This window comes from Ovis canadensis, chromosome 15 (assembly GCF_042477335.2).
Source record: "Ovis canadensis isolate MfBH-ARS-UI-01 breed Bighorn chromosome 15, ARS-UI_OviCan_v2, whole genome shotgun sequence".
In the NCBI taxonomy this organism is placed as follows: domain Eukaryota; kingdom Metazoa; phylum Chordata; class Mammalia; order Artiodactyla; family Bovidae; genus Ovis; species Ovis canadensis.
This window is the reverse complement of record NC_091259.1, coordinates 48,124,676-48,141,587: the sequence shown is the minus strand read 5'-3', so window position 1 is coordinate 48,141,587 and position 16,912 is coordinate 48,124,676. Positions and strand designations below refer to the sequence as shown.

Genomic DNA, 16,912 nt, shown 5'->3' with positions numbered 1-16,912 from the left:
GGCCTTATTAGTCCTATGTGAAAATTGTTACATATGTTGAAGCTGAATTTGGAGAAAGTCCTGGTTTATCCTCACTGGATCTTTTTTAAATGGTATTTTACATTTTTTTCTTCCTTTTTTGCTTTGATAGTTCATTCTTCTTAATCTAATCCAGATACAGGCATGGCCTTTATCCAGCTCTACCTTTCCTTCTGTAAAAGGATTTTGTAAGGATGCTAGTTTCTGTGGCTATTGGGAATGCCAAGAAAAGGTTGTGAAAGTTGGGACAGGAGGGTCAGAAGGTGGGCTTTAGCTAAGAGAATAAAAGTTGGAGGGTCCTTCTTGACACACCTTGGCCTTTGTGGAAGATGGATTTGCTCTGACAACCTCTTGCCATGCCTAGACTATCTTCCAAGTGTCTGGTAACTGATTGGGTAAGGACCTGATGAATGCATCTCTCTCCTCACCTTCATCAGAAAATCTCCCTGAACCCCAGCACTGCTTCAGCAGCTCACATACCCACATAAACCAGCACTCAATTGACTAACAGTAGGGACTTCTCGGTCCATGGGCTAAGACTCTGCACTCCCAAAACAGGGGAACCAGGTTTGATCCCAGATCAGGGAACTAGATCCTGCATGCTGCAACTAAGACCAGGTGTAGCCAAATAAATTGATTTTTTAAAAATTGACTAGTAGCAGCCTCTGTCTCTCCGAACAGCATTCTGATCGTGCCTCTGCTCCCCCGACTCTGCCTTTTTTGCGGGGCCCATTCCTCCCACTAGAGTGGGCTCTCATCTGTGTCCAGCCCCATCCTAGGCTGACCCTCCCAGCTCAAAACACTTGTTCTGGTCCTGCTCTCAGCACTTCCTCTCTGCAGGGGGCAACCATGTAATTGCTTATCCACCGCACATTTGAGAGGGAAAGAAAATCCTACTCTGATAATTGAGCTGGGTCCTGAGGCATAAACCAGGGGCTTGTTTGAGGAAAACCTTCTTGCTCACCTTTTCATCTACCCCATTTTACTCTTAAGTTCCTCGAGGTCCGAAACTGTCATAAGTCCAACAGAGGGGCTTGCTCGGAGAAGGCACTGATTCATGAAATGGAGAAGAAAGAGGATAAGTTGATGGCAGCGGGTAGACAGATGATGGGCAGATAGATGCGTGGATGGACTTACAAACTCCTTACCCTTTTCTCGGAGCATAAGCTAGTTACCTAAGGACTGTACTACTTACTGAAAAGCTCCCCTAGTTAAGCGCTTTTTAAAAACTCTCCTTCTGATTTCTTCAAGTTGGCCTCAGTTCCTCCACCGCAACCCCCTCACCCGCCAGTTAAATGTGTTTCTCTGCTTCCCCCTGTGGCCCCAGCCGGAGGGCAGACACACCCTGGCCTTCATTTCCATTTGGTTTTCTGTGGATTTCTCCAGGAGGCAGTGTGCTTCCAGCAGAAGGTCTTCCAATAAAGAAAGAAAAGAGTCGCCATCCAAGAAACAGCCGACTTGTTTGGAATAAACACTAATTGCTCTTAAGTATGAATGGTACAGTCCAGTCCCAGGAAACCAGGGGCCTTGTTTCACTTCTAGCAGTATCTCATCGCTGGCTTCATTTCTTAAATGCCAGTAACTTTCTCAGTATCAGGAATGTTAATCAGTTTTTTGTATTTTTCTAAAGCATATTTTTCTCTCTTCCTCCCCAACCCTCTCCCCACCCCACCCCCGTTTTCAGAAACGAGAAGGAATCCTCCAGTCTCGGCAAATCCAAGAGGAAATAACTGGTAACACAGAGTATGTCAACACCATTGTTGCCAGCGATTCTGTAATGGAACACAGATGTTTCTCCGAAATTCATCCATTTGCTGATATTTAGTTTTCATTTATTGGGATTGCAAGAGGGATTAGACTTCAGCCAATGATTATAGTTTAGCCTTTTCCATGCATTCAAAACATGCCTCTCAATGCTTAAGGTACAAACTTGGGTGGGGAAGTGGGGAGAGGGAATTAGCCGTGATTGAAAAATTCTAATTTTGTGGCACTCCAGGAAAAAGTGTGCCCAAAAAAGCCAACCAGCATGAAATCGTCATGCCATAAACATGGGATTGAATTTAAATTGTTAACCTTCAAAAGGACGTTTTTCTTCCTTTTCTGAATCTGATTTATATGGTCACGTGCCATGACCCAGAAAGTCCCTCTCTACCTTACAGTGGTGGATTTTTTTTTTTTTATTTACATTCACAGAAACTGGAATATCCGAATATGTAAGAGGTTTGTCAAAAGAAAGATAAGTTTTGTTCTCAAGCACAAAGAGTGGGATGGTGTGGGGGGATCTGAGATCACTGGGCAGGCCTGAGCCCTGGCCACACACAAAACCAGCAAAATTTGTTTGTATCTTCTCCTGCTCCCCCAACTTTCCTCTATTTTCCTTCAAACAAGATGAGCCAGTGGAAAGGGCAGGGGCACATGAAGCAATTATACCCACTAAAACCTCACAGCCCAAAGATGGAGGAGAAAGCCATCCTTGGTTTATTTGACTTGAACACTAAGTTCATTATTCTTCCCAGTACACTACCTGCAAGTCATTGCTTAACAGGTGATAGATATACAGTTAGAATAAACATAATAAGAATTGAGAAAAAAGATGTATTGAGCATTTAGTATATACTAGAAATTATACTAAAATATTTGTATATATTAAATCATGTAATGCTCAGAACATCTGATTGAGTTGTTTACCGTGTTATCTTCATTTTAAGAGAAAGCAACCTGGAGCCCAGAGAGGTTTGGTAGCTTGCCCAAGGTCACACAGCAAGCAAATGGCTCTGTAAGACTTAAAGCTAAGTGGTCTGTCCCTAATTCTTATGCTCTCACTGCTTTGCTGCATCACTGCTGTGAGTATCGTTCCAGTTCCTGCCCTCTTTGAGAAAACCTATCCTAGGTCAATGGCAGGTGCGCCTTGGTGGGTATCACAGGATGGACGGGAGAGAGCCAAACCTACCTTCCCAAGCCAATGCCTTCAGCAAACTGGGCAGTGAAATGCCATATTGGGATGGTCCCTGAGCCCTGCTCCTAAAACATGGTTGGGGATCCTGAATTTCTGAGTCCAGTATTCTTTCTCAATTGTAAGCAATAGTATGAGTTTATTTAAAGCAAGAAATAAAGTTAAAGCAAGTCCTTTAAGCATCAGTTATACCAGGCTTTGTGTGAACACCAGTATATCTGTAAAGCAAAGGGGAAAAAGAAGTGGTAATGTGGTAAAGACCACCCATAGTTGGAGACTTAGTGCAGAATAAGATGCCAAGGAAGGAAGCTTTGGGGGATCTGCAGCCAAAGGTGAGGAGAGAAGAGTCACACTGTTTTTTCTCTTCTTCCCGCAGGGCTCTTTCTGGAAGGCATGGTGAGTTGCGTAAGATTGTCCTCTGGTGCTGGTGCCTGCCAGTGGGGTCCAGTTAATTCAGCAGCAGCTGGAAGAACAGGCACTCAGCTTGCTTCCTGTGTGTTTGTCTGCACCAGCCTGGTGACAGGCTGGCTGGTGGGGAGGGAGGGTCAGCCGCTGGTGGGAAGAGGAGAAGGAACCGCAGCTGCCGTCCTGCAGGTCACTAGACCGTCGGCACTGCTGGGCTTCTGCGTGGGTCCTGGGCGCTCGCAGGGCGGTCTTGCTCTGTGAATAGTGTGGAAGTGGAGCAAGTGATGCGCACAGCACAGCCCCCTCTCCCCACTCTGTCCAGCCCTTCTCGAAGCTGCCTCTTTGCTCATCACACCTCCTACCTCTCCCATTTCCCAGAACCTTGGGTTTGTCTCTAAGGTCTCTGAATGTCCAAGATCACAATTCTCATTCTCGGATTTAATCATTAAGAGTGGGTGCGAGAGTGGGAGAGGCAGCCCAGGACCACAAGCCTCCCAGGGCTGGGCTCCTCTTGGAAACTCCCCATTCCCATTGGCAGATCCATCTCCACTCTTTCTTCCTACTATTTATTTTTTGTTTGTTTATTTGGCTGCCTCAGGTCTTAATTGCAGCATGCAGGATCATTTAGTTGCGGCATGCAAACTGTTAGTTGCAGCATGTGGGATCTAGTTCCCTGTTCAGGGATTGAGCCCAGGCCCTTTGCATTGGGAGCAGAATCTTAGCCACTAGACCTTCAGGGAAGTACCTCCTTCCACTATTTCACCCCTCAGATCAGAGGACCTAGGGGCTGTAGCAAGGAAAATCCCTGCAGGGGGCACGGCTTCACTATTTTCTCTGATTCTATATGCACTGTGGATACTATTTTGAAATATTCTAATCATACTAAATAATAACTCAGATCAGCAGATACTTCAGAGTTTAAGGAGCATGTACTTTCTAGTCTTTCATCCTCATAACCCATCTAGGGGAGCTTCATGTCCAGTGCGCATTTTGTAGAAGAGGAAGGCGAGGCTAAAAGGATTGGAGTGACCGGATCCCTCAGGAGGGGGAGCTCCGCTTCTGTGCTGCAGCTCTGTGGCTCCCAGTCTGCCTATCTGCCCTCTACCAGGAAGCCTGTCTGGGTTTTGAAAATTAGAGAGTGAAGTGATTTGATATTTGGATGACATTCTGCTTTCAGAAAGCTTCAGAAACACTTTAGAACCATGACTAAATCATGGTATCAAGGGATACACAATAGTGACGAGAAATGGCTAGTTCCAAGCCAGACTGCCTGCTAGAGCCCCCCAAACCCAGCCTAAAGAGAGTCGATGTGGAGGGTGGACACACGTGCTTACACACACACAGAGGGGGAGAGGCCCCCAAGATAAGAAGCAACCCCAGACCTCTGTCCAAGCCCAGTTTCCCAAGTTTCCAGCACAGTTTATCCCCCAGAGAATTCTCACCTGGAGGTGACCACTGGTCTGTAGAGGCTGGTGCCTGGGACCTGGGGTGGCACTAGCTCTGGGCTCTATTTGCTTTCTCTCTTTTTCAGAACGTGATGCTTTTGACACCTTGTTCGACCATGCACCAGACAAGCTCAACGTGGTGAAAAAGGTGGGAAAGAGGTGCCTGAGAGGGAGGGCGGGAGGGAGGAAGGAGAGTGAGATGTCAAAAGACATCAGGAAAACCCACCCCCAGCAGCTTGCAAGCTTTCTGAAACTGGTGTCATGTCCAGATGACCACAAACACAGGGCTTTCCTGCTTGATGTCTGTTTCACCTTTCTTGTTCTCGCTGGATGCCTTATCTAGTTTCTTTCTTCTCCCATTCAGATGACAACATCTCTGGGAGGTTCTGAGGCTATGGGCCCCTGTCTTCCCACTCACACCAAACCCCCAGCCATCCCTGCTCTTCACGCAGACCTCCCTCTGTCTCCCTGGACACAGGCACCTGTACCAAGTAGAGGGGGGACTGGAAGGGACCCAATGTGGTCATTTCTCCTCTGGCCCCCTGAGCCTGGGCTCAGGCACCCCAGCTGTCATTCTGTCCTCTCACACTCCCCGCTCCTTGCCCAGTCTTGGGCCTGGCTATCTGAGTCATACAGTGCCTGGGACTGCAAATCCTGGGGGCCGTCCTTCCCTGTGGACACAGGAGTTCCACAAGAGCTTCACTGGCTGCGCCACCTTGGCTGGGCCTTGTCCTCTGTCCTCACAGTGGAGTCACGGGGCAGCCTCCGGGGCAAGAGTCTCCATCTCAAGGCCTGGCTTGTGCTTTTCTTCTAGACACTCATCACTTTTGTGAACAAACACCTGAATAAACTGAACCTGGAGGTCACAGAACTGGAAACCCAGGTGGGTGACAACCCCGAGTGCAGGGTTGGGGACAAGACCCCGCAGGCCCGCCACTGTTCCCAGGGCCCCGCGTCGCTGGGAGGCTTTCCCACCCTGACCCTGGAGCTTCTCTGGGGAAGGGAGAGGGAATTCTATTCTCCTCAGAGGGGTGAACTGCATAAGATTTCTCTGAATTTTTTCCTAGTTCTTCTTTTGAAAATCTGCAAGAGTATTGTCACGAACCCCTATGTACTCTTCACCCACATACACCGATTGTTAGCATTTGTCCACATTTGGGTTTTTTTTTTTCTTTCTACCTCTAATTACTTCAGCATACGTCTCTTAAGAACAAGTACATGCTCTTAGAGAATCACAATACAGTAGTCAAATTCAGGCAGTTTTAGCATCAGTGCAGAGTTAACCTATTTTGGCTGAACCATGTGAAATTGCTGCTGCTTGACTACTCTGGACATGAGCAGTGTCACATGGTCCAGAGAAACACAGATGTCCTGATATTCTCACCTGAGCCGTGTAGCTGTCATGTCTCTTTTTAATAAAGAACAAATCCTCAGCCTGTCTGACTAATGCTGATATTTTTGAAGAATGTGAGCTATATGGTGCATAGAATCTATTTCTCTCCTTCATGATTAGAGGTAGGTTATGCATGTTCAAGAACAGTACCACTGAGACAATACTGTGTTCTTCTCAGGTATTTTTGTCCATCAGTTCGGTACCTGGTGGTGGTAACTTTGATCACTTGGCTAAGTTGGCATTCTCCCAGATTTCCCTACTGTAAAGCTCCTCCCCATTATAATTAATAGCTAATCTGTATTTAGGAGATACTCTGAGACTATGTAATGTGTCCCATTTCCCAATCTCCTTTCATTTGCAATTAATTTCTAAAGTGTGATTTTCTTTTGAATACATGGGCACCTCCTATATTTTTAAAGGTAATTCCCAGGTCTGTGACTGAGCTCTCCCTGGGTGTGTCTCAACTCTGGAGGCAGCGTCATATATGGGAGATGGGGACATTCTGCAGAAGTAATGATTACTGGAGAGAGCTGGAATGAGCCCTTGGAACTTCCTCTTCACTTTTCAAGGGCAGGGAAGGGGACGTGTGGGGTCTGTCTGCAAGTTTCACCGCCAGGTCATTGGAACTGCAATCGGGGGTGGCAGCAGGCTAGGTCTGTGGCACTCCGAGCTATGAGTAACCCTGACCCTAACCCAACGTCCTCTCTTGAGTTGACAGATTGGATTCTTTCATCCTCAAATCATTCCAGCCACAGCCAGAGGAAGGCCCAGCTAACCTGTTCCATGATAGGGCCTTGATTTTGACACAGATGTTGGGGTCTGCTTCTCATGGTCCACCCTGGGGTGGCCTGGAATGAGTCATGCTCAGGCCCTACCCACCTGACTTGAAGGCCAGATGGATGAACACAGGGAGGAAGCCACTCCTAGGTCAAGTTCATGCTCAGGGTGGTTTGCCCATAACCAAGGTTGAGCCACAGCCCCACCAGCTAGTCACCCAGGAGAGCTCAGACTCTGGGCCCAGCCCAGATTCTGGGTAATTCAGTCTAGTATTTTAAAAGTTTCCTAAGATGCTTCCAAGAATTTTGACCTCTTGTGAACTCTAGCAACTGTTGTTTATATAAATGTTTGATGGCTCTGCCTCCTTTGAAAGGTTCTAGAGTATCAGGTATGCACCTGACTGCTATATCTTCACTCAGGCCTTTATCTTCTAAACCCACAGCACCTACTCCTTTCACACTCCCCTCATCTCACAGCCCCCCACTGTGCCCACAAAGCCTGCCCAGCACACATGTGCCTCCCCTCCCTTGCGTGGAAAGCCTGCACCCCTCTGCTTGGCTTCAGCGCCTGTTGTTCCTTTGACCAGGTTCTCAGCCAGTCAGGCCTCTGTTGTCCTTGATGGAAGGGACCAGCTCTAAGCCTCTTGCCATAGCCCTGAGCACACAGTTGTGCTTTGTCAGCAAGAGCCAGGACGTTGTGTCCTGAATGCTTTGTTGTTTTCCAGGATAAAAAGTAGCGATAGCTAATATCTAATATGTGTTAAGTGTTGCCTATGTGCCAAGCAGTGTTCTAGACAACTTACACATATTTACCCTTTCCCTCCTGCTTGCCTTCCTGAACTAACTCCTGCTCATCCCTCACGTCTCCATCCAGGCAGCACCTCCTCTGGAAGCCTTCCCTGGTGCCTGCCGCGGAATGAGTGACCTCTCCCAGTCTCAAGCAGGCCAGCATGTTTCCCTCCCTCAGAGCAGCAGCAGCTGCATGCCTGTCCTCCACAGGAGTCTCCCCGCTGGCCCATGAGTTCCTCCAGGGCCAGAGCCACACCTGACCCACCTCTGTGCTCCCTGTGCCAGATCAGGGCTTGGTACAGAGTCGGCACTCAATAAATACTAGACCAGTTGAAATCAGGAGCGTGGGCCTGTGTGTGGACCAGCCGGACGTGGGGCAGCAGACCTTCCCGCCTTGGGCCACTGTTCATCACTGCCCACCAGCAGCCTGCCTGAGGACATAGCCTTTGGGGGTTGACCTGGAAGCTGATGGGCCCCTGGATGGGCCAGGGCTGGAGGGCTAGAGGGCCCAGTGCCTTCACCTGGCTCTCTCCTCCAGTTTGCAGATGGGGTGTACCTGGTGCTGCTCATGGGGCTCCTGGAGGGCTACTTCGTGCCCCTCCACAGCTTCTTCCTGACCCCGGACAGCTTTGAACAGAAGGTAAGAGGAGGCCCCAGCCCATATGCCTGACCCATCTTCCCATACCTGTGCTAGGACCATCTGGGTAAAGGTGGTGGCTTCCTGTCTCCCCAGGGTCTTCAGTGTTTGGATGAGGTGGGGCCGTGGTGACACACAGCCGAGCTGGGGAACAGCGACCTACAGGCCCCTGAGCATCCCTCCTTTGCACCCCCTGGCCATACCCTGCCAGGGGCCACAGCCCAGCTTCATTCCTCCCCAGAGGTGACAGGGAAGGTAGCTGCAAAGTGGTCAGTCCCTCTCAGCTGAGTTCTGATGCCTCTCCTGGGCTGCCACCGCCCACCTGCTAGACAACAGGCATTTGGTCCCAAGCAGAAAGCTTTCTCTGCGTCTTGAATGTCTTTTTTTTTCTAAACTTAATTTTTTAATTTATTTTACTTTGGCCTCACAGGGTCTTCCTTGCTGCTCCCAGGCTTTCTCTGGTTGCTGGCGAGCTGGGGCTGTTCTTCCTTGCGGTGCCTGGGCTTCTTACTGTGGTGGCTTCTCTCATCGTGGAGCACAGGCTCTAGGGCACACAGTCACAGTAGCTGCGGCTCGCAAGTTGCTCCACAACATGTGGAATCTTCCAAGACCAGGGTTCAAACCAGTGTCCCCTGCGTTGGCAGGCAGATTCTTAACCACTGCGCCACCGAGAAGGTCCTTTTGAACATGTCTTACTGTCAGATTCTTTCGACTGTGGGCACAGATGTTCCTGGGTTTACAGTCCTGGCCATGACTCAGGAATACAGTAGGACATGGAGAGGACTTTTAACTCCTCCGGGAGTGCTTCACCAGCAGAGGCTAGGCCTCGTCCACACTCCGTGTGGCAGGCCCACTTTGGCCGCCTTGTTTCTGCTTCAAAAGCCAGCCTCAGTTTAGCTCAGCCCCTGCCCCTCTGGCTACAGTGCTCGTTCTTCCACTTTCCATGGGCAGGTCCCGGGGAGCCACAAGGGGCCAGGAATGAGTGTGCAGTGCCGCACACTCTTCATTTCTCTTTCCAGGTCTTGAATGTCTCCTTTGCCTTTGAGCTCATGCAAGACGGAGGATTGGAAAAGCCCAAACCACGGCCAGAAGGTACTTTGCTCTTCCCTGGGTTCATGGCAAGAGGCAAGACCTTCCCCTGCACACAGGTTTTCATGGCACAGAGCATGATTCGTGTTTGATACCAAAGGGAGACTGTCCTCTCTGAAACCGTCTTTGCCATTGCAAGGGAAGGTGGGACAGGGCACAGCTGCTCAGTTCTGGGGATGCTTGGTGAGCTGCAGATTGCACAGCCATGGGGGGGAAAAAAAAGGAACCTGAAATCCCACGTGTGGGATCATCAGTATGAGGGCCCGTGCAGACATGATGCAGAGCAGAGATGCAGCTGCAGGAACTGTCCCAGCCTGATTTCCAGGTTCTTCTGTTCCTGGACAGGATGCTGACCTGCCCGAGAGCTATCTGCCAGGTAGGCAAGGGGAAGATGCAGAGGTCATCACAGGCACTCTGCTCTGAGCATAACTACCTTTTCTGCGCTCTGCCAGCTCCAGCTCTGCCTAAGGACAAGGCTTGATTTGTCAGGTTTGCGTTGCAAAGGTTAAGGCTGAAAAAATGCAAAAAGCAGCAAAATGCTCCAGCAGTGCTCCCTTGCTTGTGCTTAATTAAAGCAATGCGCACATTTGTGCATGTCGGAGGAGATGGTGGGAGTTGGGCTAAATTGGAAGGACCAGATAAGGCTTTTGTATTTTTTTTCTTTTATACCGGAGTATACAATGTTGTGTTGGTTTTAAGTGTACAGCAAAGTGATTCCGTAATACATATAATCTATTTTTTTAAAAATTCTTTTCTCATTTAGGTTATTATAGAGTATTGAACAAAGTTCCCTGTGCTATATAATAGGTCCTTGTTGATTATCTATTTTAAATATAGCCATGTATACATGTCAGTCCCAAACTTCCAATCTACCCCTTCCCCTCTGGTAAACATTGGTTCCCTAAGTCTGTGAGTCTCTTTCTGTTCTGTAATAAGTTCACTAGTATCACTTTTTCAGATTCTGCGTATAAGCAATATCATATTTGTCTTTGTCTGTCTGACTTGCTTCACCTAGTATGATAGTCTCTAGGTCCATCCGCGTTGCTGCAAATGGCATAATTTCATTCTTTTTAAAGGCAGAATAATATTTATTGTATATATGTACCATATCTTCATCCATTCAGCTGTCAATGGACATTTAGGTTGCCTCCATGTCCCAGATACTGTAAACAGTGCTACAGTGAACACTGGAGTGCATGTATCCTTTCAAACCATGTTTTTCTCCAGATATATGAGCAAGAGTAGGACTGGTGGATCATATGGGAGCACTGTTTTTAGTTTTCTAAGGAATCTCCACACTGTTCTCCATAGTGGCTGTATCCATTTACATTCCCACCAATAGTGTAGGAGAAGTCCCATGTCCCTGCACCCTCTCCAGATTTTGTTTGTAGACTTTTTGGTGATGGCCATTCTGACTGGTGTGAGGTGAGATCTCATTGTAGTTTTGATTTGCCTTTCTCTGATAATTAGCAACATTGAACACCGTTTCATGTGCCTCTTGGCCATCTGTATGTCTTCTTTGGAGAAATGCCTATTTAGGCCTGCCAGTTGGTGTTTGGTTTTGTTTTTTTGGTTTTTTTTTTTTTTGGTATTATTTGTTTTTATATTGAGCCACATGAGCTATTTGTAAATTTTGAAGATTAATCCCTTGTTGGTAGCATTGTTTGCAAATATTTCTCCCATTTTGTGGGTTTTTTCATTTTATACATAGTTTCCATTGTTGTGCAAAAGCTTTTGAGTTTATTTAGTTCAGTTGACAATGGTGAAGCAAGTCTTGGAGGGATTTGATGCCAAGGCAGCAAGTTTGGACTTGATTCCATAACAGTAGGAGTCATGGAAGGTTCTTGAGCAGGTGGGTGGTGTGATCAGAGCTCTATTCCAGAGAGACGACTTGGAAGGCAGTGTGAGGCACCATCAGCAGCACTGGGGAACGTAAGAGGAAAAACAAGCTTGAGAGGGGATGTAAGTGTCAGCTTTGGAAACCTTGAGGTTTTAACCAAAGAGAACTGGAGTTCAGGCCAAAGAACAGGGCTGTGGTTATATCATTGCAAGTCTTCCACTTATACACCAAGAGAGAATGGAACAACAGGAAAGCATGTAAAGAAAAGAGAAGGGCTAGCAACAGTATCAGAGAAGGCAATGGCACCCCACTCCAGTACTCCTGCTGGAAAATCCCATGGACAGAGGAGCCAGGTAGGCTGCAGTTCATGGGGTCGCTAAGAGTCGGACACGACTGAGTGACTTCACTTTCACTTTCACGTATTGGAGAAGGAAATGGCAACCCACTCCAGTAATCTTGCCTGGAGAGTCCCAGGAACAGAGGAGCTTGGTGGGCTGCTGTCTACTGGGTCACACAGTCGGCCACGACTGAAGTGACTTAGCAGCAGCAGCAACAGTATCTTGTGGGAATGCCTTTACTCATGAGGACAGAGGACAAAGCAAGAAAACCAGAGGAGAGAGGTCGATTGTGAAGACATTAGTTGGTCCCTGTCTAATAACGCTTTCCAGACCTCAGTAACTATCAGCTGGCCAGCAAAGGCCAGTTTCTTAGTCCTATTTATCATCACCTTGTTCTGAGCACCTGGTTGCTGCCAGAGGAGAAGCTGTAGCAATGCTGTTGTCCCTCTTGAGGCTCTCTCCCTGCAAGGCCACTCGAGCCATTCTAATGCCTTTAAAAGTGGACTCTAAGCGTCCTGTGGCCAGCTGTTAAAAGCACCCTGCTTCTGGGTATGGGAGATGTAGCAGGAAGAGTTCCGGCCAGCATTTCTGCTCCGTCTTCTTGATCTGCCTAATGTGAAACTTTCTGGTTACAGATTGGAAGTTCTCCTTCTGACACCAGTTTTCCAGCATTTATACCCTTTAACATGGTTTTTCCAATATCAATTAGTCTATAGGGATATTTCAGCATATAGATGACATTTCTTATATAATTATTGAACTGCTTAATATGAAATTTCCTGACCGATGTGAATGGAAAAACATGTCTGTTTTATTTGCTATTATACTGGGCACTATGCCCATGCTGAGAATTTCCAGTGCATAAAGTAGAAGTGAAATAGAATTCTGTGAGACTGTACTTTGTGAGAAGTGTACAGCATTCTCTCTTGTTTCTTTGCTTCTACCTGAGAAGTGAAATTTGGTAGTAAATGCTGTAGACTTTTCAAAAAGTGCTTATCTAGGTAGTTCTTTGAGGGTGTTTCAACATCAAACTGGCTGTAGTAGAGGCATTTTTTTATGGCAGATATTTTTAAGGTCAGGAAAATGCTTCCTCTGCCATGCTGTTTCACACTCAAAGCTCTGTTATACCTTGAAATCCCCTGGAAACTTTGGGTTTCCATCTCAGATGACTTTTGCTTCTCACACTTCATAATCTTTTAGTACCCCAGTTGTTGTTCAGTCACTTAGTCATGTCTGACTCTTTGCAACCCCATGGACTGCAGCACTCCAGGCCTCCCTGACCTTCCCCATCTCCTGGAGCTTGCTCAAACTTACGTCCATCGAGTCAGTGATGCTGTCAAACCATCTCATCCTCTGTCATCTCTTTTTTTCTCCAGCCTTCAATCTTTCCCAGCATCAAGGTCTTTTCTAGTGAATCAGCCCCAGTTAGTGTAAATGCAAGTTAAGCTTTAGCATCAAGTTCATGGCCAATGGAGCAGCTGAAATATTGGCATGAAGGTGGTGGCTTTCTATTTAGGGTGTCATACCATGCCTCTTCAGTTGCACATGACCACTCTGTAATCATTCAAATAGATCCATCTTTGAATATGGTTAAGATACCAGCACTCTAGGCAGATGGGGACTAGAAGACACCTAGAACCAGATAAGAATGAAGTCTGCATGTAAGACAGCCAGCAGGCTGATGGAAGGGCTAAAATATAAGGAGTCTAACAGCTGGGACCAGGCTACAGCAAACAGTGCTGAAAATCCAGGCAGGTGAAGGCAGGCTAGTGTAGATGATCAGTACTGTTTGTGGAAGGATTTGGTCAGAGGCTGGAAATATGGGAAATGATTGAATTTCCCTCCCCCATTCCCTTAGGAGATAGTTTACAGACCAGTGGCAAAATTTTTAAACTCTGATATGAGTGTCAGCAAGGATGCACAGCAACAGAGACTTTCTCTTTGTCCTTGTGTGCTTGCATGCTAAGTCACTTCAGTCGTGTCCGACTCTGTGCAACCCTAGACTATAGCTCGCCAGGCTCCTCTGTCCATGGGGTTCTTCTGTCCATGGGGTTCTCCAGGCAAGAATACTGGAGTGGGGTGCCATTTCCTTCTCCAAGGGATCTTCCCAACCCGGGGATCAAACTCACATCTCTTATGTCTCCTGCATTGGCAGGCAGGTTCTTTTACCACTGGTGCCACCTGGGAAGTCCCTATCTGTCCTATGTAATACATTTAGGACTTATCATAGGGGCTTCCATGGCACAGTGGGTAAGAATCTGTCTGCCAATGCAGGAGAGATGGGTTTGATCCCTGATCCAGGAAGATCCCACGTGCTGTGGAGCAACTAAGTCTGTGCGCCGCAGCTACTGAGCCTGCGCCCTGGAGCCCACAAGCTGCAGCTACTGAAGCCCGTACTATACAACAAGAGAAGTCATCACAGTGAGAAGCCTGAGCACAACTAGAGAGCAGCCCCCGCTTGCCTCAACTAAAATAAAAGAGCACCCACAGCAACTAAGTCCCAGTGCAGCCAGAACTAAATAAAATTATTAAAAAAAGATTGATCATACAAATGTAAATGTATGATTCAAAATGTCCACATCCTAATCCCTGGGACCTGTTATTACCTTACATGCTAAGAGAGACTTTGCAGATGTAAGCTGAGGATCTTCAGCTGGATCCTCATTGGAACCCCCACAATGATCCAGGATAACCAGAGTGATGTAACATGAGAAAGACTCCACCAGCCTCGCTGACTCTGAAGATGAAAGGAGGCCATAAGCCGAAGCATGCAGGCAGTGCCTAGAGGGTTAGAAAAGGCAAGAAAACGGATTCTCCCTGAGAATCTCCAGAGGGGAACACAGCCCTGCTGACACCCAGTGAGACCCGTTTTAGACTCTGACCTTTAGAATTGTAAGATGATAAATTTGGATTGTTTTAAGCCACCAGATATATGATAATATGTTAAAGCAGCAATAGAAAACTAATATATCCTATGACTAACAATTCCACTCATAAGTAGGCAGGTCCATATAGCAGGCCGCTAGTCTAAGAATATCCATAATGGACTACACTGGCACATGCATCCCCAGTAAGCAAGCTAAATAAATTGAAGTACACTCATACCATGGATTATTGCACAATGGCGACAATAAAAAGGAATGAAGTGAGAAATCACGAGAGAGACTTCTATTTGCTGAAGCATGAAGAAGTCAATGATTATCCTCTGCAAAAAAAGCAAGTGTAAAACTGGACAAAATGATCAAAAGCAGCCATTTCAAGGCACTGAAAACTTACCAGAAGTAGTTCACAAATTGAGAAATTTTCTTGAAAGACAACAGAACATAATTAGTTATACCTCAATAAAACCATAAAATATACATCAATGAAATTGTTTAAAGGATGAATCCTATAAACAGTTTTGAGTAAAAAAAAAAATCAAAATAATGTGTAGTATAAATCTATGTATTATGAAGTATAAAAATAGGCAAAACTACAATTTGATGTTTAAGGGTTCATATGTTGCTGGTGGAACGTAATCTTATATCCTATGTATCAAGAGTAATCATGATAAAAGTGGGGATAGTGGTTACCTTTGCAGGGTGACTGCGAACCTGAATGCAGAGAGGAAGGGGGTGCTTCTAGGGTACTGGCAATAGTTTACCTTGGACATGAATTGTGGTTACATGAGGGTTTTCATACAACTATTTAAAACTCTGTGTGTGTGTGTATAGCATGTACTTTTCTGGATGCTTGTCATATTAAAAAAAGTTAATGTAAAGCTTATGGCTAAATCACTAGACAGGGTAGCAAATCACCACCAAAATAACCCATACCAAAGGATGGAAACAGGAGAGCAAGGCAAAGACTGCGTATGAGCTCCATCCCATTGGAGATGGGATGGAGGCTGGAACACAAAGGACATCTTAGAGCCTGGACTCACCCTGCGTAGGGGGCTTGTGACCACCCCATTTATTCCAGCCCCCACCAGTTGGTGGCACTGAGCCTCCCGATTTCCTCCCACCTTGGTCAGGGAACTCAAAGATGGAGGTAGGAAGGCATCAGAGAAGGGACTTCAGACTGGGATGAGGGCGGCTGGGGTGGCCCGAGTGGGTCCATGGAGGGCACGGCCTTGAGTCTGACTGTTTCTTCCTTGGCCTTGACCAGACAGCTTCTGCTCTGGCTGTCTATCCAGGAGCCCTACCATCCTGTCTGCTCCCAGACAGGGACTCTGGACCACCATAAAGAAGAGATCAGAGCAGTACTGACTTGCTAATAATACAATTTATTAGCCCAAGTTTTGCAGGGAGTCATAGATCATTCCCAGCAATCCAAAGCTCCTTTCCTAGCTGAGAGGGCCCACCTACTGGCCTACCAGGAACTACCTGTGTGGCCCTTGGCTTTCTTGCTAAGAGCACACAATAAGTAGTGTCTCTGATTATAGTCCCCCACTTCACCAGGCCCACCTTGTGGTGATGACCTACAGAAAGAATGAACTCAGATTTCCCAAGGAGCAGGGCTTACTTTACGTGAATGGTACCCCCAGAGTTGTGCAATGGAGACTTAACAGACTTAAGCACAGACTTAACAGCTATCCATTAAGCTCTGCTACTAGGCAAAGATGGGAAAGTTGAAACTACCATTTAGGGAGCCCTTCATATGTTCATGAGGCTTCCCTGGTGGCTCAGACGTAAAGCATCTGCCTTCAATGCGGGAGACCTGGGTTCGATCCCTGGGTCAGGAAGATCCCCTGAAGAAGGAAATGGCAACCCACTTCAGTACTCTTGCCTGAAAAATCCCATGGACAGAGGAACCTGGTAAGCTACAGTCCATGGGGTTGCAAAGAGTCAGACATGACTGAGCGACTTCTCTCTCTCTCTCATATGTTCGCAAAACCCAATCTTACCAGTGAGAAAACCCAATTCCAAGACATTAAATGGCTTTAAGCAGATCATTAACCCATTGTAGTGAAGATACACTTCAAATTTTAGTGGACATTAAAATTAAAACAGAGGAGACGTATCAATATGACAGTAGATGGATGCAGAGTGCACCTCCTTCGTGAACACATCAAAAATATACCTACATGTGGAATAATTTTCACTGAAAACTAACTGGAGACTGGCAGAAAGACTCTTGTACAACCAATGCTATATAAAAGATCCGCACAGAACTGGGTAGGAAAGGAAGGGAAGCAATCAAGGACCTCTGCTCCTGGGAGGGGATGCATATGAGGAGGGGGATCACATG

General features: G+C 46.8%; 1 protein-coding gene and 1 long non-coding RNA gene across 2 annotated transcripts in view; one reads left to right on the top strand and one right to left on the bottom strand.

The window, feature by feature from the left end:
• PARVA (parvin alpha) overlaps positions 1-16,912 on the top strand; it is a 167,173-nt gene that overhangs the window by 130,755 nt on the left and 19,506 nt on the right. The window contains exons 7-12 of the mRNA XM_069554354.1: positions 1,703-1,761; positions 3,348-3,367; positions 4,908-4,969; positions 5,636-5,704; positions 8,318-8,419; positions 9,436-9,508. Coding sequence (XP_069410455.1) covers positions 1,703-1,761; positions 3,348-3,367; positions 4,908-4,969; positions 5,636-5,704; positions 8,318-8,419; positions 9,436-9,508 — 385 coding nt within the window. The remainder of the gene's footprint in view (positions 1-1,702; positions 1,762-3,347; positions 3,368-4,907; positions 4,970-5,635; positions 5,705-8,317; positions 8,420-9,435; positions 9,509-16,912) is intronic.
• Positions 3,091-4,984, bottom strand: LOC138420832 (uncharacterized). The gene is made up of 2 exons (XR_011249325.1): positions 4,819-4,984; positions 3,091-3,631 (listed from the first exon to the last, which is right to left on the bottom strand). It is a non-coding gene; the product is annotated as an uncharacterized lncRNA (long non-coding RNA).